General features: G+C 51.1%; 8 protein-coding genes across 8 annotated transcripts; 4 read left to right on the forward strand and 4 right to left on the reverse strand.

The window, feature by feature from the left end:
* Positions 1-3,064: 3,064 nt before the first annotated feature.
* gel4 (1 3-beta-glucanosyltransferase gel4) lies at positions 3,065-4,786 on the forward strand (the record flags this gene model as incomplete). Its single annotated transcript, XM_064878591.1, has 2 exons — positions 3,065-3,148; positions 3,200-4,786. 2 exons carry the CDS (start codon positions 3,065-3,067, stop codon positions 4,784-4,786), a joined length of 1,671 nt encoding a protein of 556 aa, XP_064725670.1.
* Positions 4,787-5,473: 687 nt separating this feature from the next.
* On the reverse strand, positions 5,474-8,305 carry PMZ80_010201 (uncharacterized protein; the record flags this gene model as incomplete). The annotated part of the gene is made up of 3 exons (XM_064878592.1): positions 5,474-6,143; positions 6,194-7,452; positions 7,505-8,305. The coding sequence occupies 3 exons, from the start codon at positions 8,303-8,305 to the stop codon at positions 5,474-5,476; spliced, it is 2,730 nt and encodes a 909-aa protein (XP_064725671.1).
* Positions 8,306-9,821: 1,516 nt separating this feature from the next.
* Positions 9,822-11,704, reverse strand: SKN7 (kinase-regulated stress-responsive transcription factor skn7; the record flags this gene model as incomplete). The annotated part of the gene is made up of 2 exons (XM_064878593.1): positions 9,822-11,592; positions 11,646-11,704. The coding sequence occupies 2 exons, from the start codon at positions 11,702-11,704 to the stop codon at positions 9,822-9,824; spliced, it is 1,830 nt and encodes a 609-aa protein (XP_064725672.1).
* A 3,128-nt stretch (positions 11,705-14,832) lies between these two features.
* On the forward strand, positions 14,833-15,403 carry PMZ80_010203 (uncharacterized protein; the record flags this gene model as incomplete). Its single annotated transcript, XM_064878594.1, has 3 exons — positions 14,833-14,835; positions 14,891-15,114; positions 15,166-15,403. 3 exons carry the CDS (start codon positions 14,833-14,835, stop codon positions 15,401-15,403), a joined length of 465 nt encoding a protein of 154 aa, XP_064725673.1.
* Positions 15,404-15,962: 559 nt separating this feature from the next.
* PMZ80_010204 (uncharacterized protein) lies at positions 15,963-17,741 on the reverse strand (the record flags this gene model as incomplete). Its single annotated transcript, XM_064878595.1, has 3 exons — positions 15,963-16,945; positions 17,008-17,592; positions 17,648-17,741. The coding sequence occupies 3 exons, from the start codon at positions 17,739-17,741 to the stop codon at positions 15,963-15,965; spliced, it is 1,662 nt and encodes a 553-aa protein (XP_064725674.1).
* A 389-nt stretch (positions 17,742-18,130) lies between these two features.
* NSP1 (FG-nucleoporin nsp1) lies at positions 18,131-20,347 on the forward strand (the record flags this gene model as incomplete). The annotated part of the gene is made up of 2 exons (XM_064878596.1): positions 18,131-20,101; positions 20,150-20,347. The coding sequence occupies 2 exons, from the start codon at positions 18,131-18,133 to the stop codon at positions 20,345-20,347; spliced, it is 2,169 nt and encodes a 722-aa protein (XP_064725675.1).
* Positions 20,348-20,603: 256 nt separating this feature from the next.
* Positions 20,604-20,992, reverse strand: INH1 (ATPase inhibitor; the record flags this gene model as incomplete). The annotated part of the gene is made up of 3 exons (XM_064878597.1): positions 20,604-20,709; positions 20,760-20,825; positions 20,874-20,992. The coding sequence occupies 3 exons, from the start codon at positions 20,990-20,992 to the stop codon at positions 20,604-20,606; spliced, it is 291 nt and encodes a 96-aa protein (XP_064725676.1).
* Positions 20,993-22,048: 1,056 nt separating this feature from the next.
* BMH1 (14-3-3 protein) lies at positions 22,049-23,186 on the forward strand (the record flags this gene model as incomplete). The annotated part of the gene is made up of 5 exons (XM_064878598.1): positions 22,049-22,153; positions 22,207-22,291; positions 22,341-22,647; positions 22,698-23,010; positions 23,058-23,186. 5 exons carry the CDS (start codon positions 22,049-22,051, stop codon positions 23,184-23,186), a joined length of 939 nt encoding a protein of 312 aa, XP_064725677.1.
* Positions 23,187-23,535: the final 349 nt, after the last annotated feature.

Genomic DNA, 23,535 nt, shown 5'->3' on the forward strand with positions numbered 1-23,535 from the left:
CCTGCCACCGAGCCGAGCTCTAGTCCAAAGATGGCAAGGCTCTTGCCACACTTTAATCAAGGATGTCCAAGTCCAAGCCTAGCCTCAAACATCGTTCTTTTCTATGTTCCTTTCTCCTTTTCGCCTCCTGAGACAGTCTTTGGCGAGGTACGTTCATTTCTTCGATTATTAATGCGAAGCAAAGGATCTCATTCGAACCAAGCAGAGCACTTATCGCTCGTGGCACACATGGATCTCGTCTAGGATACATTGTGCTTGCAAAGCTACAAAGACGTCTTGAATGATATCGCATCTAAAATATCACCGAACTGTTCTCGGGGAGACTAATGAAAAGCTTGAGCCGTAATGACAAAATGCATATCGTTGAGATGTGGCAGATCTGTAGCCTGCGGCAATGGTTCTTCCGCCTGGCTGAGGACGAGATCACCGTTTGAGCGGCACACCAAACTGATCGGCACCAGACGTACCGTAGACAGACCGGCATCGAAGGTGTTCTCTGGGTGTTAAAAATATCGTGCATCAAATAATGTCGCTCGTCATTGCATGGTCGGTAGTTGCGGTGTCCGGCCACCGTTGAGATATCATTCGTGCTTGCTCGAGTTTTGCTGCTGCGCCATACTGCTCGGAAGCTGGGTGTTGCCACTACGGACACTTGACCCGCACCTTAATCACAATAATGCCTGTTGCAGTAATTACTACTGGACGCCGTTAAGATCGTCCCACGATGACGGATTCGAGATCTCGATTTCTCATCGTCGTCTTCGTACCCGGCGCGTACTCTACTGATACAGAAGTCGAGCTTTGTTGGGAGGCATGTCCTTGCGACGGCACCGACATCGAAACAATCTGCTCATAACCTTTCGTACATCTCGGGCCTCGCCAAGCCAACCCTGAGAGAGCCCCGGCATCGTTGAAGTACCTGTAGGGGCCAGGATCATGGAATGCGCAACAATGAGCGGCGGAGGAACCCTTGTGGTCTCGGGCGCACGGAAAGATGCGTTGAAGCCTCACAAAGCTCACGAGCGCAGAAGGACAATAGACAGCTTGCATTGCTCGACACAAGAGTAAACTTCTGGTTCTCTGGCTGTCAAAGTAAAAAGTTCCAGCTGCCCAGCTGTGATTCGCTTTGTGAGCCCACAAGTCTTAGATAACGATATCTTTCCGTCGCTATTCTGCTTACAGCACAAAACTAAGCCTCTCTCAGCAGAACCAAAGTGTTTGGTTCAGAACCAGACACTTCGGTTCTCCTAATTGAGCACTTCGTACAACGACATCCACCTTGTCAGACCGTTCGTCTTCGCTGTCATTTACCGCTTAATCGAGCAGTAACTGCTCCACTAAGTGCTCAATACAGCAGTGACTAACCAGAGAAAGAAGAACAAAATACTTGTGTCGAGGAATGCAAGCTGTCTAATAATCCTCTTCGCTTTCAAGGCATCTTCCCGTTGATCGTCAAGTCAGTATATGGCTGTGCTCGGGGAATATTGACCATTGTGCATCCGTGACTGCTATCGTGCATTTACATTTTATGGGGTCTATGTGGCAAGCCGCATCGTCTTCGCGGACCCCTGGTTGAACGAGACACCATGGCAGGTCATGTTTCTTGCCACAAGCACTTCATGACCAAATCGTGCAGGAAGCACGACTGCCGCGAAGCACGTCAAGAAACGATGAACCAGACATGAACGTGGCAAATGCTATTTGTGAAGTCGGCAAAGTACTTCGGTTGGCTGTCTGGCCTTCGGCACGGGAAGGATAAGCATGGTCAATCCGAGATGGAACTGTGGCTTGCCACAGAAATCATCAAAGTGTGACCGGCTGATCTAGCCTTTCTCAACTAGCGCTTGGACGATCTTGCAGCGTCTTCCGGGAAATTGGTGAGACATCTGCTCGCCTGCGTTGAACCCCAGCGTTTGAAGCTTTTCTTATGAAGCTTTCCAGTTTGAAGCTCCATCTGCGCATGGCAAAGCTCTGGCTTGGGACGACAGAGAGCGACAGGCAACAATGGATATTCCGTGATGGTGAATACCTCAACAACGTCGCTGTGTTTGCACGAGGACTCTCAAAGAATTCGAAAAGGTGAGGTTCGTGTCCATTAGCTGAGCTCGTGCTAGGCCAGACTCTAGTGCAACTTGCCGCGTGTCCGGTATGCGTATTTCAGATTTGCCCTGTGCTCAAAAGGCCATACGACATCTCACGGCCTCTCAAAAACGTTGTTCTTGGCAGAACAGATCTCAAATTGACGTTGCATTTGTGCTCATATAGGGGGCAAGTGGCAGATTTGTGCTGCTCAGAAACAAATATCGTCTCAAGAATGACACGTTCTATACAAGAAATTCTTAGGTACTTGTTTCGGACAGTTCGGAATCATTGTTATCAGGGGCCCTCTTCAAAGCCTATTTGCTTGCGTAAGAGGTTGATCCTCTGGACAAGGAACAAGAAGGGCATTACTATAAAGCTGTTTGGGAGAGCTTGCGTGTACAATGGTATTGGAGTGGACTTTGACTCGGCAAGTTCGGCGCAAGCTGCCTTTTCGCCTCTTATCGTCTGCTTCTGTATCTTGCAGTTCTATGTCGAATGCTGTCAGCAACGACGAGCGCGCAAGAACCAATTGGCTATGCGAAGGCGTGTATTCCAGGTGCTAAAAGTCTTGTGTTGAGCAAGTGCTAGGCGTTCCTGCCTGAGAAGGAATAAGGCGGCTGCCAATGTTTTCTTATGCGGCTTAGCTCTACTCCACTACTTGCTTGTCATTCGTCATAACGGTCTGGCCGCGTAGCCAAACTTCAACTCTTTTCGTTGCATGAGCCGTGATATCCCTGACGGCGTCTGTTTGAGCAGTCTTTGTCTGCGCGACTTCTCGTAGGACTTGTTGTATCACGTTCTTCATTATTTACTAATTCTTCTCGAGCAAGCAGCGTTCGCGTCTCTTCTTTGTCATTCCTCGCATTCCTTAACCCCGCCTCTTGACCAATTCCTCCATTCTATCTCGTCGCAGACAGTTTTACAAGATTCAGCCACTCCTCGACTGGAAACGACATTAACTGGAGTGGGTAGTTGAGGCACGATGAAGGCTGTTGTAGCAGCGGTCGCTGCAGCCACATACTTCGCAAACGTTGTGCTTGCACAAGTTGATCCAATTGTGATAAAGGTGAGCTCGCCACAAAGTGTATCAATTCCCGGATGCTAACAAGTCGTGCAGGGTTCGAAGTTCTTCTACGAGACCAATGGCACACAGTTCTTCATGAAGGGCGTTGCCTACCAACAGGAGTATGCTCCGAATGGCGGGAGCACATCGAACTCGACCTCTACTGATTACACGGACCCGATCTCCGATGACTCGGATTGCGAAAGAGATATCCCATATTTGCAACAGCTAGGCACGAACACCATTCGAGTATATGCTTTGGACCCGACGAAGCCCCACGACAAGTGCATGAATGCGCTGGCTGACGCTGGTATCTACGTTATTGCCGATTTATCTGCGCCAGGATCATCCATCATTCGAGACAACCCAGCATGGAACGACGACTTGTACTCCAGATACGCTCAGGTCATCGATTCCATGGCCAACTACACCAACACTCTAGGCTTCTTCGCTGGCAATGAAGTCACAAACAACGACACAAACACACAGGCTTCTGCCTTTGTCAAGGCTGCGGTTCGAGACATGAAGGCATACATCGCGCAAAAGAACTATCGCACCATTGGTGTGGGCTACGCAACAAGCGACGACGCTAATATTCGTGAGCTCATCGCAGAGTACTTCGACTGTGGCGAGGACAGATCTCAGGCTATTGATTTCTGGGGTTACAACATTTATTCATGGTGCGGCGATTCCAGCTTCACTGAGTCTGGCTACGATCAGCGGACCGCCGAATTCGAGAGCTACAACGTCCCTGTCTTCTTCGCCGAATATGGTTGCAACGAGGTTCAGCCACGTGAATTCACTGAAGTCGCAACACTTTACGGCGACGAGATGACACCTGTCTGGTCTGGCGGTATCGTCTACATGTACTTCCAGGAAGAAAATAACTACGGCCTTGTCTCTGTCGACGGAAGCTCAGTCTCAACCCTCGAGGATTTCAACTATCTTTCTTCGCAGATTGCGGCAGTCACTCCTTCAGCTATCCAATCAGCGGACTACACCCCAACGAACACTGCACCAGCAGATTGTCCCTCTGTCGGCCCAACATGGGCAGCATCGAACAGCCTCCCACCAACCCCGAACCGTGAGCTGTGTGAGTGCATGTACAGTGCTCTCACTTGTGTCCCAGATGATGTCTCCGAGGAAGACGCTGGCGACCTCTTTGGCTATGTCTGCGGTCTGGACCCATCCAGCGATATCTGTGCTGGCATCACTTCCAACGCGACCACTGGCGAGTACGGTGCCTACGGCATGTGCAACCCCACGGAGCAGCTCGGCTGGGTTCTCAATGCTTACTATCTTGCCCAACCTAGCGCCAGCAGGGCGTCAGCCTGCGACTTCAGTGGCTCAGCTTCGACCAAGGCGGCTGCTTCTCCTACTGGGTCGTGCAGCTCTCTGATCGCTGAGGCTGGTCCACAGGGTACTGGTACTGTCACAACCAAGCCGACAGGTACTGGTAATGTAGGCGGTTCAAGTGGCTCAAGCGGAAGCGGAAGCGGTAGCAGTGGCGGCAGCAGTGGTAGTGGGAGCGGCAATGCTGCTCCACGGTTTGGCAGCACCGCTGTTTTCGGCACTGAGATGGCCATTGCGGCGTATCTTAGCTTGGCTTTTGTCAGCGGCATGTGTATGATCTTCCTGTAAACATCTTTTGTATCAGAGGTGTTAAGAGGTATGCTTTGGAGGGCGGGCTTGAGCATCTTGCTGGCATAGCATGACTTGACTTTCGATTGTGTTAAGTCAAGAATAAATAACAAGAATAATCAAAATGCATTCTATCAAAACTTGCAAATACTGCGTCTGTCCCCGTGTCTGTTCGCATTGCGGTGCATCTCGGGTAATTCCAATGCAAGCATTCACGCAAAGTGGCCTGGGTTGGTCCCATACAAAACCAGCACAGGTATTTCACTGAGTTCCTCTACATGGCGTCCACTTATAGGCTATTCACCTATAATAGGAACAGGCCTACGATTACTGCGTATTGCTGGTCAACGGGTACTGCCCTGTTACTTATAACTGTTTCGCTCCAGAGGCCTTTCTCGCCGATTCTGCCAATCAGACAAATTTATTCCTTCTCCAGGTTCTATGTCTCTAGAGAGGAGCATCTACTGTAGCAGCCGAGCTCCCACCACCTCGAATTCGAAGGATCAATATGCCATGGCCTTCCTCGCTTCATGAGCTAATAGCACCAATATATTACTCTATCGGAGTCAGAATCATGCGATCAGAAATGAACCTGGACTGAATCTCATGCTGTATACGCCCTAGTATGCATGTACTATATGCTCATCCGAAGACTCGAACACAAACACCCTCTATACTACGTTTATCCTACCGCCCAATCAACCTCATATACTGCGCCACAGCCGGACTCTCATCCACGTTGAAATCATGCATACTCCTCGGTCTAGGCGTCTTACTCCGTCTCCGACTCTTCAAGTCAACAAGTGGACTCCAACTAACAGACTTCGCAGGTGATCGTGGCGAAGCCCTATACATATTCGGTGAGTTCGCGGCGGATGTCGTCGTCGGACTGGTGGTAAAGATGTCTTCGTCCGGGTACTTCACGTAGAAGTGGGGATGCGCGAGACCGTGTCTATCATTCCTGTAGGACGTGTCGTGCTCGTGCTCGTGCTCCCTGTCCAAACTCATATCAACGCACCACTTCCGCTTCAACATCTCCCCCTTCGGTCCACCCCCGCACGCCCCCGCCAACATCTGGCTCGGCGGCGAATTAATCGCCAACGCAAACAGATTCTGCGGCTCCGTATAATCCGTCAACTCCCCATCCCGATAAAACGTCCACAACAGATAAAACAAACAAAAGCAGTTCTGCGCAAACACAGCAATAAGAATGAGATAAAATATCCCCTTCCAGTTCTTGTCGCCGCCGGAACTATAGTCCTTGTAGCTGAGGATAGCGCTGAAATTTGCGACCGCGGGCTCGTCGGTGAAGGCGTTGAGGGCGTAGTCCCAGTAGTGGACAAATTGGCTGGTGGAGCTGGAGAGGAGGAGGGTGTAGCCCGCTAGAACGCCTAGTGCTTCGCTGACGGTTGGTTGGATTGGGTTGAGATGTGTGGGGGTGCCGTTTGTCCAGGGGGGAACATCTGGGTCATGAGGCGGGAGGCTGAGGCGTCGGAGTCGACGTTGCCTGAGCTTAGGGCGACGGCTCTGATCCACTCTTGGGCGACGTCTTTCCAGTCCTTTGAGGGGATGACCATGGGGAATTCTAGCTCGGTTTGCTTGCGGGTTTGGCTGTAGGAGGTCCATTTTTCGGGGTCGTCGCCGCAGTGGACGGATAGTTGTCCGCCGGACTGGGCTACGTGGTAGGAGGTACTGCAATCTGAATATAGAAATGATCGAACGGCACATATCATGTAGTCGCTTGTAATGGCGGTAGTCGGCCTCTTCCCCAGCATGTAAACAGCCTGTGGGCCGTACGTTGTACTCGTGTTGACGAGAGTGTTGTATTCCTTAGGGAGTTTCGAAAACCACGGAGCAGCCCAATGCGTCTCATTGGGTTCTTTTGCCCATTGAAACAATCCGTCGAGATCGCTGGTAACTGGCAAGTCTGGAGGCTCGCCCGTGTCGTTTTGTGTTATCAGCGGAGCTAGGTCGGCTTCTGTTGCGCCAACGCACAGAACATTGATTCCAGGAACAGGTACAGCAGCCTTTATGTAGTATTCACCAGCGCCCTGGAGGTCTTCCGGTTGAAGAATCTGGTTTTTGGGAGATCTCGCGGCGTGAAAGACGTTTGCGTGTGGCATTACGAGAGTGACATTGTGGAACAAACGGCCGTGCGCTTCCGAGTCTGCTGTTATATTTTCTTTCGATGGAGTGATCCACTGGCCGTATACAGTAGTGTTCTCGTAAAGGATTGCCACAGGCGGAGGTCTTGGAGATGCAGACAATTCTTCAACGTTCTCACTTGACTTTGCTCTGTTGTGCCATGTTGCAAGCCATGTGTCAAGGTTGCGAAATGCATTTCCAGCAAAATCAATCTGCAGGCATGTAGTCCCATGAGCGTCAGGATCCATTTGTTCTGTGATTGGAGTTGAACATGCATCCGAGAGATAGATCGCATTTGCATAGCTCGATTTCACCTCTCCGAACATCGTCAATGTTTCGTTTTGGCCAAATTTGAGTTTGGGTGACACTAGCGATTCGGCTGCGGTGGTGTAGAATGCAGCTGCGAAAGCGGCAATCAACGCTGATATGCCTAGTAGAGACGTGACAACGTATCTAGCACCGCTCCAATGCGTTACTAGAGTGCCTGGTTGCATGATCCAAAGTCTCATGTTCATCTCCGCCTAGCATAGCCTATCAGTAAGATACCTTTGTAGAGGATGAGTCTTGACTTACAATGCTGATGCCCTTCTGAGCTCGCGAGAAGTAGCTTTTTGCGAATGCTCTTCTCGTCAGAATCTGGCCTAAAGTTGCGACGTATGTAGTCGCGAAAGTCAACTCAACACTCTTCGAGAAGAAGGCACTCAGTAGCGTCGCGCTGTCGTAAGACAAAGCTCCGCGTGGACCGATGTGGTGACCCCAGCGAGGTTTAGCGAGAGCGATAACGAGGAAGATGGCTGAGAAGAAGGTCGAGTAGACAGCCATGAACACTATCATGATAGTAAATCCGGTCCACTGGGTCTTGAGTAGATCTCCCTGTGTCGGGCAGCCTACGCCGTGATCGTGAGGCAACAGGTCCACATCAGACGACATATGTCGATATCCAGCCTCGTCCGAGGACCACTGTGAAGACCCCGCTGGAGGCCATGGTGTCCCCTCGCTACCAGTGTTGCCGGTGTTTTGAGCTGTTGTAGCCTGACTAAAGCCGTCTGCCCTGCCAACTTCTGGTGAGTCGGTGGTGGTAGAGTAACCCCGGGATCCAACAGGGACTCTCTTGACCTCTACGGGCCTCGCATTCTGCAATGGAATCTCGCTCAGTCCCAGGCCTCGAGCTCTTGCTTCGGTGTTATCGCTGTCCACGTCGTCATGTTGAGGATCGATATGCTCGTACTGAACACTAGGCGATGCCCAAGACTTCTGGCGGCGATACGGGCGACGCGTGCTGAGGGGAATGACATGACCGTTGTCTGAAGGTAGAATGGGAGGTTCCGGAGTTGCATAGTGGCTGCCAGTGATATTCGACGCTGATTGCGCCATCGTGAATACGACTAAGACGGCTTGATTTGAAACGCTGGGATCGCAGTGACGGGTGCCCCTCGTATGCGCCTGCCAGGCTCGAAACCCAAGTCATGGTTTCTCAGCCTTTCAACCAGAAGCTCGTGGCATTTTGCGGCTGAGAAAACTGGCCAAGCATCTAAACCTCTCACTACTGCAGGCATAGCGTACTGAGAGATCAGTTGCATGATCGGTTGCATGACCTACATGTTGTTCAAGACCTCGGTAGAAGGGTCTGCAGGGAGCGCGGCTCATGTTGTTCGTGGAAACGATGTTGTATTCGGTCGTGAAGCGGACTGAAGTGGTAGGACTCTAGTCGCTTAGTAGAGACACTCTAGAAGAATGGAGCATTGGAGCTTCAGAAATAAAAATCTCTGATTGGCAGGAACGGCGAGGAAGTTCTCACCGGCCAGATCGCTTATGGATTGACCAATATGGCAATACGGAGTATCTATCGAAGATTAATACCGGATTAGTGAACAACGACACGCCCTATCACTCTCATATATGGATAAAAGACCGCGATACAGGAGGCAGAAGCAGCAGCCCGTAACCAATATCTCTTGTTCGACTTTGATGCGTGAAGCTACGCAGTAGGTGTAAGGCGATGTGGGCTTTCGAGACACTAAAGTAGACGACTTCGCCTAGGGTGTTCGTACTCGAGTCAGTCGGGGCGCATCGTAATGCGAACTGATACGACAATGGACGTAGTACTGGCGGGTTTTGGGGACGCCGGTCCTTATCACTTATGCGAACACCTGGCCGCGACTCGATATAACTTCTGAGCTTATGACCGGATTTCGAAAGTACGCTTTGCTTCCCGCCCCAGAAAGATCTGCGGCAACTCCAAAATCCCCTATCAACCGTGCCGGAACCGGGACAATGACAGCAGCACATACATTATCGACGAGATGATTAGGTTAACGATCATCATTTCTTCTGCCTACCTAGATACAGACAGACGCCCGTAGCTCATGAAGATAGTCTCCCACGCCTCGTCAAGTCGTGTCTAAATAATGGTATAAGTACTCACAAATATGCCAACAAGCTTGCGCTGCAACATGCTCGCCTCAAAATCCCTCCCTTCAGTCAGAAGAGAAGTCCTCCAGCTTTTACCGTTCATTCAATCCCAGCTCGTAACCCATCACAAGCTAGCTCCGATGCTCGTACCTCTCTTCCCTTCCGACTCTTGCATCAGCATCTTTAGACGCTGGTATCTCGCACAAAAAGCCCCAACCACTTCCGAATGCTGAATCGCGGTCGTGGCCACCAGCACATCGAATGTCGTGTGTGCACCCACTTTTAGTTGAACATTACTAGTCCTCCTCTTTCGTGACAGCCTAGTCGCATTTGATCGTTCTGGACCAAAGGCCCCCAGCTCTTTTCGTCCGATTTATCAGTCCTGTAGGCCTGTAACGTAAAGAGCCGGGTCAGCGCCGCACGACCTACTGTCTGTCTCCGTCGAAGCAATTGTATTCAGCTTCAAAAATTCATTCCCTCATTGCTGTCGAGCAACCATCGGCGGCCCGCCATAATTACCGGAGACCCTTTGCCTTTTAGCAGGATTCATATCTTGCGGGCCGATATCAGATGGTCCTCTTCTGTGCTGCTGCTGTACCATAGCTTGCGGCGGCATAGGAGCAGGAGGCATGCCCCTGTTCGGGTTCATCGGCGACGTTTGTTGCTGCTGATATGCAGCAGTGTTGCTGTCTAGGTAATTGGGGTACTGCATCGGCATGCCAGGCGCTACTGGCGACACCCCAGAATACTGGCTCGGCGAGTTCCAGGTACCTGTCGATCCGGCAGGTGATGCGGCCGCGGACATATCATCTCGGATCGATGGCCCAGACGAATGTGTTGCCATAGAAGGGCCGACACCTTGTGGTGGTGGAGGCTCCATGCCCGCAGGAAGCTTCTTCAAACCGATCATGTGCTTCTCAAGCATGTCAAGGAGCGATTTCCTTGTGAAAGGCTTTGGCAGAACGTCATCCATTCCATGCTGGAAATACATCTGTATATCGTCTTGCCTGATGTTCGACGTCATGGCCACAATGGGCGTCCTGTCAAATTGTCGAATGATATGGCATGCCGAGACACCATCCAGATTCGGCATTATGATGTCCATGAGGATCATATCGTACTTGCCACCTTCTTGAATTTTGCTGACAGCCTCCAGTCCGTCGAGTGCAGTATCAACGGTACAGGCGAACGAGTACAGGAATTTTGCACCAATCTGTCGGCAGGTTGGATCATCCTCGACAAGGAGAATTCGAGGCGGCCGAGCCCAGCCTGGATCATTGTAAGTGCTTTTCTTTCTCGTTTCTGCATATTTAGTCCGTAGATCATTTGCATCGACCTTTTCAGCTGGCATCGGATAGGGGATATTGGGCAGATGCTCGCTATACATCGGATCGATACCATTGCTCCCTCCCGTCGGGTACACAATGTGTTCTAACTGGCCGTCACTCATCTTCGAGTAACCCATGCTGCCACTTGAATGCGCCGAGCCTGGCCCGCGCGGTATACCATTTGCTTGTTGCGGATAGTTCGGGTCGAAGCCTGGGAAGTTGATTTGAGGATCGACGTTGTACTCCTGCATCAGTTGCTGGGCGTGCTGCAACGGTGACGCTGGTGGCTCATCGTCAGCTGGTGGGATGCTCTGACTGGTAGGGGTAAGGTTGGTGCCAGCAGCATTCTCTTGTGCATTCGGGAAAAGTGTCTTGCTGTTGCGCCTTTGCTGGGCATCGACCGAGTTGAGGTACTTCATGACATCTTGCATGACCTTGTCGTGGTTCAGAACTGTCCGATGAAGGCGTACCAGTTCTTGCACCATGGTCTGGTGGTTGAGGCGCAATTCGTGGTTGCTAGCTTCTAACAGCTGTATCTGCTGTGCTTGGGCGACCATCTGCTGGTTCATAAGATCGATCTGTTGTATTGGTAGATCCCCCTCTTGTGTCTGCCCTTGTTTCCGCGGCGCAGGGGCTTTCCGTCGGATGTTATCGAGTGTGTCCTTGCTATTGGCCTTGAACTCTGGGTGCTTGAATTCCCATGCGTTCGGCCCATATTGTGACTGTTGCCCATCCTCGTTGTTCTGGCGCACCTTGTGAAAGTCATATTTGTTTAGTTGGCGCACGAAACTGGCGAAGTTCGAGTGCTTGAAGTGTTTCGGAAGGATATGTTTAGTGAACTTTTCGTTCTCGAGCACGACAAAGCTGTCGCCGTCGTCACCCCATCGTACAACGGAAGAATATGTAGGGTCCTCGAGCATTCTAGAACACGAGTTAATACGAGACGGGCCGCACTGAGCACATGGGTTGCATACTTGTAGAGCTTGCGAACAAAGTCGCTCGAGTTATTTGCGTTCTGGCCGGCCATATCCATTTTGAGCGATCTAGCAGTGGTTCAAGCCGGAATTGGCAATGAGAGTGGTGGAACAAACAGTATTGGGTAGCCGCAACGGGTGTCGGCCTCGAAGGACGACGTGTGGACTGCGCGAGTGTATGCAATTACCCGGCTTGTTATTGCACCATCGCGCGGAATTCGAGATCCAGGACAATGAACGTAGAGTACTTCAGCCCTGGAGCCTTTTGGTATCGCCGGCGATAAGGACTATAGATGTTGAAGCGCAGTGAGATGATGTGACGCAGCTCCGGAGCTGGATTGACGATGAATCTCTCAAGCCTGAGAAGCGCCGCAGGTGAGAGGGACGTTATCCCGCTGAGCGCGCAACTTTGAACGCGATGCAGAAGGGTCGATCGCGGCAAGGTGGAGCTTAAAGCGTGGTCTGCGCGGGAACTGCAATGGGCAACCACAGGCGACAGAGGAGCAGATGTTGATCGTCGAAGTGTCGAAGAGCTGATGTGAACGGAGCGACGATCATATGAGATCAGAAAGCAACTGACATGTAAAGTAACTTTCAATCGAGGGGACTGCCAAGTTGGAGGATGTCAAAAAAGATATCGTACAGAGATGCAAGCACAGAAAAGAGTTTTTTCTTCGAAAGCTGGAGATCAAGCTTGCTCTTACAATCGCTTGCTTTCTGCGACTGCACTTCGAGATGCAATAATGGGCGAAAGCGGAAAGACCTTCAGCGCAAGACTTGAGAAGTGCAGCGTCCGACGTGCATCGATAGCTGGGGAAAGAGATTTCTCGAGATCGAACTCCTCAGGTGCGAGAGACGATGATGCACATGGCGCTCCTCCCCTGCCTGAACCCTGGCTTGCCGTGATACCGCTTAATCCTCCCAGCGGGTGGTCAACACAACCAATCCCAATGACTATCGCCTATGTTCTGTCTGAAGTTCTTTGTCATGCTTCTCAAGACAGCGGCAAACACTGGAAAGAGTCTAGTGAGCAGCATTGAGCAGCACAAGACTATTTGCGACGTGTACATCGAGGGCAAGTGACAAAAGAAATAGCTGTCATGATCCTTGAAAGCGGCTGAGGTGCAGTCGCCTTCATTATCAGTCGGTAGCGAATCAGGGGACCGGGAATGTGGCAGGATGGAGGGCAGCCTCTACTCTAACCTTTCCCAAGCTTGCGAGAGTTCTTCGGGGAAGACCACTTCAGCCAATACTCCGCTATCACGAATTAGTCTCAACCAAACCTTCGCTTGGCGCATGCTCAGACCACTCAGTGGCCACCTTGTCCGAAAATGGACAAGCTTCGGTCACCAGAGAGCATTCCCGGGAGGTTCCTTTGCACCCGCTTCCTGTGCCCTATGTAAGGCCACTCCTCGTGGTCTCAGTACCACATCCAGTCCCTGGGTGGTTGCTACGAGACATTTGAGGAGGGAACTTATTTCCGTTTGTCATCTTTGTGAAGAACTAGCATCTGCAACACAACAGGCAAGTAAGGTCACGTACGAGTACTGCTCGAATGCAAAGGGGTCCGAGCAGGACGTGAGGAGTCCAATGTCAGCCAAAGACGTAGACCACCATCTATGTGGCGTTGTGTTGTTGCAATGGTATTGCATGTAGTATTAGTCACCCAGCACTTGCCGAACCCGCAGGTGTAGCGTCGACATCTATTCCATGAGTGTAAGAATAATGGTCTGCTACTCCTGTTAAATCAGCAGCAATCACCTGAGCAGATGGGTGGAGTCCCCGATGTGCTGTAGGGCTTCCGTGCGGCTCTCTTCTCGTCGCACGCGGGAAGGTCAAGAACCTCTTCATACTTACTGGTGGTAGGAGGTGCCTGAACATAGGCGGGCTTGGCAGCATGTATAGGATACCACATTCGGTACGACATGGGTGGCTTCCAACAACCCAGCTACCACTAGCTGGACCCGGGAGCGTGGATCAGACGATCCCAAGTCACTGCGAGCGTAGGGCACTGTACGTTAGTGGCATCGTGTCATCAGTAGCGCTGCTTATCAGGTTGAAAGGCGTAAAGAACCTCAATGTCGGGTCCGCGTGGCAGCAAGGACCGCGAATCAATGGCATACCCGACGCGGGAATCGGCTTTGCGGCTGCGGGTAAGCAGCATGGGACTTCGGTGAAGCAAACCATGCAAGGGCGGCGTTGCAAAGTCGATGGTGTTCCAGAACAGAGTCGATAGGAGTCCAGACCGCAAGGGTACGCTAGAAACGAAATTCTTTCTGAAGCCACGGGGATCCTCGCGCACCTTGGCTGCGCTGTTTCTGTAAGCCAGAAATGCTTTGTTGCTCACAAGCGGAAGGCTTTGATCGGATGGCAGCCGCTTTATATGAAAATCGAGCAGGAGGGGATTTGGAAGAGCAGCCCCGAGGGATTTCGAATGCAGAAAGCCGAAATGTCTGAAATGGGTTAGCCTGTTGAGCTCCCAGCTTCAGATCTCGGCTATCGAGTTGAGCTGGCTTCCAGATATTTTTATCAACACTTTCAACCAAACCAGACGCTGCTAGTGCCTGGTTGACGTCTTCGTCGATGCGGTGTACTGACCAAGACCTTGACAAACAACTTTCATTGTCACCTTGAGCTGCTATATTCTGCTTACAGTTTGATAAAGCCCAGCCGTGGGTCTCACCTGTCAGAGCAACCATGTATGGAATTACAAAAAGAGCTGCAAGATGCAAAAGAGCATCATTTGATGAACGCCTGATCAAGCTTGTTCGCCCGGACATACATAGCGGAGAGGGTCTTTTGCAATGATTTGAGTATTCATGCATAGCAAAGTGCTTGCTGCTAGAGGACCTTAATAATGCTGACTCCACTTAGCCCTGTATCGCAGCTCGCCAGCCAATCGAAATCGCCGAGGTTGTGTCATGCCTTCAATCACTGCCATATCACTTCCACCAGGCCGTGCCTGCATTTTCTGGAGTCCGCCTGCACCTGCAAACAAACACAAGTGACAAGAACAGAATAAAGTTATTTGCGATTGCCCCGCGTCGTTGTGATGTCTTCCTCTCGCCGTCTTTTCTGTTCTTCAAAACCCTTCACACAACTTTCCCAGAATTCCTCTCGTACACTCTCAAGAAGTAAACTAAATACAAATTCATACTCAAGACCTTTCAGTACAACCACCGCAGCCATGGTAAGAATGCACCGCGGCTTCAGCCAAAGGTAATGCAGAGCTAATGGTATCGCAGGTCAAAGTCGGAGACTCCATCCCAAACGTCGAGCTCTATGAAGACTCACCCGGAAACAAAATCAACCTGTCTAAAGAGCTCGCGACTGGAAAGGGCCTGATCATCGGTGTACCAGCAGCATTCTCGCCAGGGTGCTCCGACTCGCATATCCCTGGCTACCTCGCCGACCCCAAGACAAAAGAAGCAGGCAAGGCATTTGTCGTCTCGGTCAACGATGCTTTCGTGTAAGCTCAGCAACACCTCATCGCAACGTACTCACACTAACGCCGTCGCAGTATGAAGGCATGGGCCAAACAGATGGACGCGGACAAAACCTCTGGCCTGCGATTCCTCGGTGACGCAGCCGGTGAGCTGACAAGAGCATGGGATGTCGAATTCGACGCCACTGCACTGATGGGTAACAAGAGATCGAAGAGATATGCCGTCATGACCGAGAACGGCAAGGTTACCAAGGTCGCCATCGAACCCGACAACATCGGCATCAGCACCTCTGCTGCAGACAAGTTCTTGTAAGCAAGAACCATAACGAATCTATACGATACAATGAATGATACCAGACGAGGCCAGATGCCATTCGAGCTAGGCTTTCATGATACCAATGTTCTATGTACCTTTCTAGCAGGCACAGCAATAGAACATGTATAGCAAGAGTCAGGACCATGATCCCATTTGCAAAGAGTCAAGACAAATCACACATTCTTGAGATTCCTAAGTTTTCCGTTCGTGTCGAAGTTTGAGACGTAGATGTTGTCAGCCCGTCACTTTTGTGATTTTGAGCTAATGCAGGACTTCGCTTATGATAAAGCTTCGCATGTGAACAACATCCACGAAACCCGGTTCGCTTGGCCACACGTTCAGTAATCTACGAATCAAAAGGCCAACGTCGACAGTGTAATACCTCCACCTGTTGAAGACCCAAGTCTGCTTCAAACACTCGTAGCATACTAATGAGACGGCTTGACTAGCGAGTACTGTCACAGAAAGCACAAATTGGGAGAGAACATAGATGCCGCCCAGCAGAGACTGGTTACAAACCATTGTTCAATTCCACGCAGACGTGTTTACGACCACGCTACTTAAAAGTCCTCACCCTCTTAGCATGCCTCACCAAATTCTCAATCACCCCCTCAAACGCCTCCTTCTCCTTCCTCAGCCCATCCCTTCGCTTCAACCAATACTCCAGCACCAGACTCGTCTTCTCCGTCAACACCTCCAATTCCCTGACATGACCCTGTAGTTCCTCGTCCGTGAAGCCCTCGAGTTTCTCATCCGTGGTGGCACATATCCGTTTCACGGCGTTGAGATCGAGAGGAGGCGCTGGTGGGGGACCAGCTTTGATTGATTTTGGTCTTTCCCTGCCACGTTTGGCGGCGGGCGCGGATGTGGATTGCGTGCTGTCTAGGGACGTTGTTGAGTCGTTCGTCTTGCCTGATTTGAGTTTCGCTATGTTGTCGTTTTCTGGCCTTGCGTCGTCGGTTGCCACGCTGTTCCGTGACGGTAATGATATATCCGGGAGTATTAGTTTCTTTTGTTTCGAGGGCGGGAGGATCTCGTCTAGATCGACAGGGACGCCGAGGCTGATGAGGAAGAGGCGGCGGATGCGCGATTGGGTCCAATTGGGCGGTTGGAGGGGTGGAGGTGTGATTAGTTGTTTCCAGAGGGAGCGGGAGCGGTCGGTGGGGAAGATGGGGGAGTCGGTGGGGATTTCATCGGAGGTTATGGGTGGGTTGTGGGGTTCTGTTGTGGTTGGGAACATGGCGTCGAGGTGGAGTTTTGTGGTTTCTAGGAGGTCTGGGAGGGAGGAGAGGGCGTCGAAGTCTATTAGGGGGAAGGAGGGTGCTGGTGGTTGGGGTTCGTTGGGCTGTGGTTGGGAGGATGTGAGTTGTATGTCGTCTTCGACGCCCTGTTCGAAGTCGTCGAAGTCACCGAAATCGTCATCTGCGCCGGCTTGGGCGCCTTCTTCAAAGTCGTCAAAGTCGTCGCCGAAGCCTTCATTATCGTCTTGGTCATTATTGTCATTGTTCTCATTGGAATCGTTGTCGCTTTGAGCTTCATCTATATCTTGAATCAACGCTGTTCAGATGGTTGGAGTGCCGGATGTGGACGAACCTACCTACCTGACTCATCTCTTGCGATCTCAACCTTGTCTGGAGTTGCGTCCCTCTTTCTGATCTCTGCAGCTTCTGTACCCGGGACTTCACCATGTTGAAGTGTGTCATCTGCCCTAGTCACAATGGTCTCAGGCACAGACATGTTTGAAGGACTTCGACCGTGACCAGAACCAGATTTGTACCGAGAGGGACTTCTCGAAGGGTCTTCGTTCTTGAGAACGACATCTGGAGCAGCATCTGACATTCTCTGCTTGTAGGCTGGGGTGCCAGGCTCATCACCATAGCTAGGAGACAAAGGGTCGACCTTCTCCACCACTGTTCTCGGAATAGGAGTACCACCCGGGGTCAGGGGAGGTTCGAGGTTTTGACGTGAGGCTCTTTTGCTTAGACTGCCTTCGGGGACAATCTCGACCTCGTCGGGCACTGCATCGCCTCGGCGAATGTCGTAAGCGGCAGTGCCAGGCACTTCACCGTGGGCCGGTCTGTCGTCTACCCTTTCGACACGTGTGATAGGTACTGGCGAAGCAGGTGTCACAGGTCTTGAACTCTTTTTCCTATCTTCGGAAGCATCCTCAAATTCGTCTTCAGAAGCTGCACAGCTATTAGTGTCTCGTTCAACAGAGAAGGGAGAGATACTCAGCCCTACAGAGATCATGGGCTCCAGGGTCCTCTAAACCAGTGCCGGTGCGAGGGATTTCCAGGTGGATGCTGCTGCCAGATGTACCTCGTGCTCTTGACATGGTCGTGTATCCAATGTGTATGTAGATTCGGCAGCGATAGTGTTTCTGTGAATAATGAAGTGAATGAGGTAAGAAGTGGCTTGGTGGTGAGAGTGTGGAGTAGTCCCTTGGAGTGCAAGAGCCTTTGTATCATATCACGAATTTGTTGCATGAGCGTGCCCTGCGCGTCTTCCTAACCAACTACGCGCTCCATTTCTTTCAACATACATAACCGCTCATTCAGAAAAGCTACAAGTAATACACCGACCTTGCTGTTTGAGAAACTAGAGCACGACCGAGATTGTTATCGTTCGCACCACTACCAAAGCCAGCGCTGCAGTGCAGCCAATGCTACTCTGCGCTTAACTTCTCCATCGTTGAATTGCGACCTGAACCTCTCATAGCACATCATGGCCTTCAGCTTCGGCCAGCCGTCTGGCACCTCAGCATTATCCTCGGGAGGCCTCTTTGGTACTTCAGGAGCCACAGGTCAGTCATCGGGCGGTCTGTTTGGTAGTTCGGGCGCAAACAATTCTGGTACCACAGGAGGCAGCTTGTTCGGCAACGCTGGGGCAACTGGAGGTGCCGCAGGCACGAGTAATACTGGTACAGGCTGGAGCTTTGGTCAAAATTCGAACACACAAAACACAGGAAGCACAGCCAATGCGTCTGGTGGTCTATTTGGACAGAAACCAAATACACAAAATACTGGAAGTGCTGGAAATTCATCTGGCGGCTTATTTGGACAGACTTCGACGACTCCTAATACAGGAAGCACTGGGAACACAACAGGTGGCATATTTGGTCAAGCCTCCACTACCCAAAATACAGGAGCCACTGGCAACACCTCTGGTGGTTTGTTTGCAGGCGGCTCTACAGGCGGGAACATCTTTGGCAATAATGCAGGAAGCTCTTCTCAAGCACCAGGGACTCCGGGTCAACCAGCAACCTCAAAACCTTCCTTGTTTGGTTCAACTACTCCAGCAGCCTCTGGTCCCACCAATTTCTTCGGCAACCCATCTACAACACCGGCTGGTCAACCACCAGCAAATTCCATCTTTGGTGCAAGCACTGGCGGAGCCACAAGTCAGCCCCAAGCTACCTCAAAACCTGCTTTTAGCTTCGGTCCAACACCTGCTGCGACATCTTCTACTACCTCTACTACCCCAGCTCCGACTTCAAACTTATTTGGAGGGCAAGGACAACAGGCTCCGGCTGGAGGACTCTTTGCACCCAAACCAAGCTCTACGCCCGCCTCAACAGGTGGAGGCCTGTTTGGCCAACAGCCCGCAAATGCAGCATCCCAACCAGCTTCTACTGGTGGCCTGTTTGCTCCGAAGTCTGACGCTTCGAGCACTACTCCGGCCCCAGCTTCCAGTAATCCCTTTGGAGGTTTCAAGCTAAGCGGTGGCGGTGCCAGTGGTAGTAAAGAAGGACCATCTGATGATTCGAAGAAACCATCAGAGAACAACCAGTCATCAACTTCAGGCAGCGGTTTCCCCAGCTTCGGTAGCAAGGACAAACCCGCCTTCAGCTTCCCAACTTCATCTCAGGAGCAGCCACCATCGTCACAACCTGCCTCATCAGCTCCGGCTTTTGGTGGGATCTTTGCGAAGCCAAATGCTCCTGCGAGTCAGACAACCGACAAGCCCAAAACAGGCTTCTTTTCACAGACCTCGACGAGCGCTTCGCAACCCAGTGCGACTGGTACTGCGCCAGCACCAACATTCAATTTGGGTGCCACCCAACCACAGGCTTCGTCCACTACGAGTACTACGGCAGCCCCTGCAGCATCGGCTCCTGCGCCTGGCCTTTTCAACTTGGGGGGTTCTACAGCAAATGCTGCAGGAACTACGTCGACAACCAAAGGTCCTAGCACTTTTACGGCTTCAACGGCAGGTCCAGCCGCAACAGCTCAATCAAGACTCCGAAACAAAACCATGGACGAAATTTTGACAAGATGGGCTTCTGATCTGACCAGATACACAAAAGAGTTCAAGGCACACGCAGAGACTATCGCTCACTGGGATCAGATTATCGTTGACAATTCTGCCAAGATCGACAAGCTCTACATCAAGACTCGCACGTGCGAAAAACAGACCATGAGTGTCGAGATGCAGCTGACAGCCGTCGAGAATCAGCAGAATGAGCTGGAGGCATGGCTAAACAAGTATGAAAACGATGTTGATGAGATGCTTGCCAAAGACGGGCCGACTCAAAACGAGCTCGGTGGACCAGATCTGGAGCGAGAGAGAACATACAAACTTGCAGAGAAGCTCGGCGAACGCCTTGATGATATGGGTCGTGATCTTCAGAGCATGATCGAGGAGGTCAATGCAGCCAACGCTGGTCTGGGTAAGAGCAGCAAAGCAGATGAACCGGTAAGCGTGACAAGTCTAATATCCAGTGTTCCGCTAACATGCTCGCAGATTACACAAATCGTCAAGATCCTGAATTCTCATCTTAGTCAGCTGCAGGCAATCGATCAGGGTACCTCGGCACTGCAAACGAAGGTGTCTGCAGCACAAAAAGCTGCTAGCGGGATGAACTATATGAACGGAGGACTAAATGGAGATAATCGAGCGGCGGTGGATGACTTTTATCGAAGCTATATGGGCCGGCGGTAGAGATACACTGGATGTAGAAGCGGGCAGCGATACCCTCACGTTTTGACATGGCACAGCATTGGAGGCGTGACAAGCGCAGGGGGCATCGCCCAGAATTCCGTGGGTTCTGTGACTGGAAGCCTCAGAAGTATGTATAAAAGTGGGTATTGAAGCAAAGCAATCAAGCTATTACATTCATCCGGTGTCTTCTGAATCGTTCACAGGCATTCTTTGGCCTCGGAAGCCGCTTGCTGAAGCTCATATCTTGTACATCTTTTTAATTCTGCTCACCACCCTTGGTGCTCTCCAGGTCGGAAATGTGGGCATCTAGCTCGTCGAGGTGCTTTCTCTGAGCCCTCAGCTTCTCCTTCAATTGTCTCAATCTGCGAAGCGTCAATAGCTATCACACCACTTAAGTCCGGATTCATCATACGTCTCCATTTCTCGTTCTCGGATGAACTTGTTCTCGCTTGCCGCCTCTCTCTTGTTGAATGAGTCCCTTTCATCTTGTCAGTTCCACCCCTCGACCTCGAATAGGAAGACCTACGAGCTGGCGACACCACCTGATCGAACACCACCAGTGTCTCCCTCAGCTGTTCGGACAGCAGCCGCGGAGAAGGATCGAATAGGAGCTCGGGTGAGCTTGATAATCTGTGTTCGAAGCATGTTTGCGAGTGAAGGATGATTACTGTGCGAGCGTACGTCAAATGGTCTGCAAGTACTAGTGCTCAAGGTGCAGTCTGATAGACGTCTGTAACGTGATCCGGGCCATTTTAGCTCGAAAGCTACGTCAATGCACACGCGAGGCTACGAAAACAGCCTCACTTAAGGTTCACCGTGATTCAAGCAGCACGAACATTAGGCGCTCTCCCCTCCTGGCGGGGCGGCGACTCATCTCTGTGGCCGTAAGAGAGCAACGGCCAACCCAAAGCAGTCCATCCTTGTCGTAGTTAGCAAACAAGGTCTTTCAGCTCGTTCGAACAGGTAGCACGAGCAGGCTGAGGCAAGCAATCGCTTAAGGTATTCACGCTGGCTATCCAAGCAACATAATTGTTTCAGCCTGACCGGTCACCGACGATGATGCTTGACCAGATTCAGTCACACATTCGGATGAGACATCACATGGTCGTAGGCCAAATGAATCGCATGTTTACGACAACTAGAGGCTGTGAAGTCAAGATTGACACCACCAATCAGAATTAGTGTAGAAATGACTGCGGATCGAGACGCCAGTTTGACCCTTTGAAAGTGCCCGCCTCAGGTTGGTGCTGCGTCCGCCCACAGTTCTGAACTCCTCGATCAAACATCTGCATTTGATTACCGCCCATTAAATCCTTCCACACCTCAACCACGTTTTACTGTAATCACAACCACGCTGCAGCTCTTCAGCTATCAAGTCCTCAACACTACCATCGTTCCTTCATCTTTCTAGGTAAGATGCGACTCCCTCATCCGCACTTTCCCCTGGGGCATGCATCCCTACCCCACGTCTAATATTCAGCTATCGCTTCGCACCTGCCACTGGAAAACAACTACCTCGCGCCTGCCAAAAGAACGACTGGATAATACTTTGATTCTTCTCGATCGAACTCACCTACATCATCCACTCCTATACCACAAACACCTAGATTTGCGCACAGTTGTATGACAGGTTGACGTCAACGGTAGTGCTCGATCGGAAACAGAACTTGTGTCTACAAACAATCACACATCAATTCCAAAATGACTGGGAGCGACGAGGAAGCTGGTGCTGGCCATGCCGACCGAACCGCCTCTACACCGCTCAACGGAAAGAGCTCGATCAGCAGAGATCCAACAATCATGCTTGTGACGTTTGCTGTCAACAATTCCATGTCTGATGCTGACTTGAATTCTTACAGGACAATCCTATACTCAACCGCAAAATGGGTGTCGAAGAATCAGTATACTTGGCCAAGTTGGCCGAGCAGGCCGAGCGATATGAGGGTGAGTCGACGAATTCGCGAGCTTTGTCCGACGTGCTGACTTGTAGCAGAAATGGTTGAGAACATGAAGGTGGTCGCTGGTGCAGATCAAGAGCTCACAGTCGAAGAGCGAAATCTCCTGTCTGTTGCATACAAGAACGTTATTGGCGCTAGGCGTGCCTCATGGAGAATCGTCACCTCGATCGAGCAGAAGGAGGAGTCCAAGGGCAACGAGGCCCAGGTCAAGCTCATCAAGGAGTACAGACAGAAGATCGAAGAAGAGCTAGGAAAGATCTGCGAGGACATCCTTGAGGTTTTGGACGAGCACTTGATCGCATCTGCGAAGACGGGTGAATCCAAGGTCTTCTACCACAAGATGTGAGTCTCATCACTGGATTGCTTTCTGCAAATCACTGACTGTCTGACAGGAAGGGTGACTACCACCGATACCTTGCCGAGTTCGCTGTTTCAGAGAAGAGGAAAGGATCCGCAGACAAGTCCCTCGAGGCTTACAAGAACGCCACCGAAGTTGCTTCCACTGACCTTGCCCCAACACATCCGATTCGTCTTGGTCTCGCACTGAACTTCTCCGTCTTCTACTACGAGATCCTGAATTCGCCAGACCAGGCGTGTCACCTCGCTAAGCAGGCTTTCGACGATGCTATTGCTGAGCTTGACACTCTCAGCGAAGAATCCTACAAGGACTCTACCCTCATCATGCAGCTGCTCAGAGATAACTTGGTAAGCACAGTATATCTGGGGATGAGGAAAGTGCTAACATTTTACAGACTCTCTGGACATCCTCAGAGGCTGAGCCACAAGAGCAGCAAGGTCAATCCGCTGAAGCCCCGACTGGTGGAAAGGAGGCTGAATCTTCTGCCGCCCCAGAGGCTAGCGGTGAGAAGACCGAGGCATAGAGGAGATTGCAAGCATAGATGGAAGGATACTTGTGGCACTACGATTCTGCTTTGTGACGCCTCGCGGCTGAACAAGCTATTCTTGTACCAAAGAACAAGTTCATGATTACGGCTATACCCACCCGCCCTTTCCTTTTGCAATAGCGATATCCTTCAGTCAGTCAATGCTTTATGGGGATGAGACATCAAAGCTAGTCTGCATAGCAGTCTATGCATGGAGAACAGGATTCAGAGACTAGAAAACAGTGAGCACGAATGGGTCGTTGCTCAAACATCAATATCATATACGGACTATTGTCTTATCTTACTGTTGCGCTGGTATACATGCTTGAGCATATCGCACCTTCCC

This window comes from Knufia obscura (genome assembly GCF_036327395.1).
Source record: "Knufia obscura strain CCFEE 5817 isolate CBS 148926 chromosome Unknown scaffold_16, whole genome shotgun sequence".
Classification (NCBI taxonomy): domain Eukaryota; kingdom Fungi; phylum Ascomycota; class Eurotiomycetes; order Chaetothyriales; family Trichomeriaceae; genus Knufia; species Knufia obscura.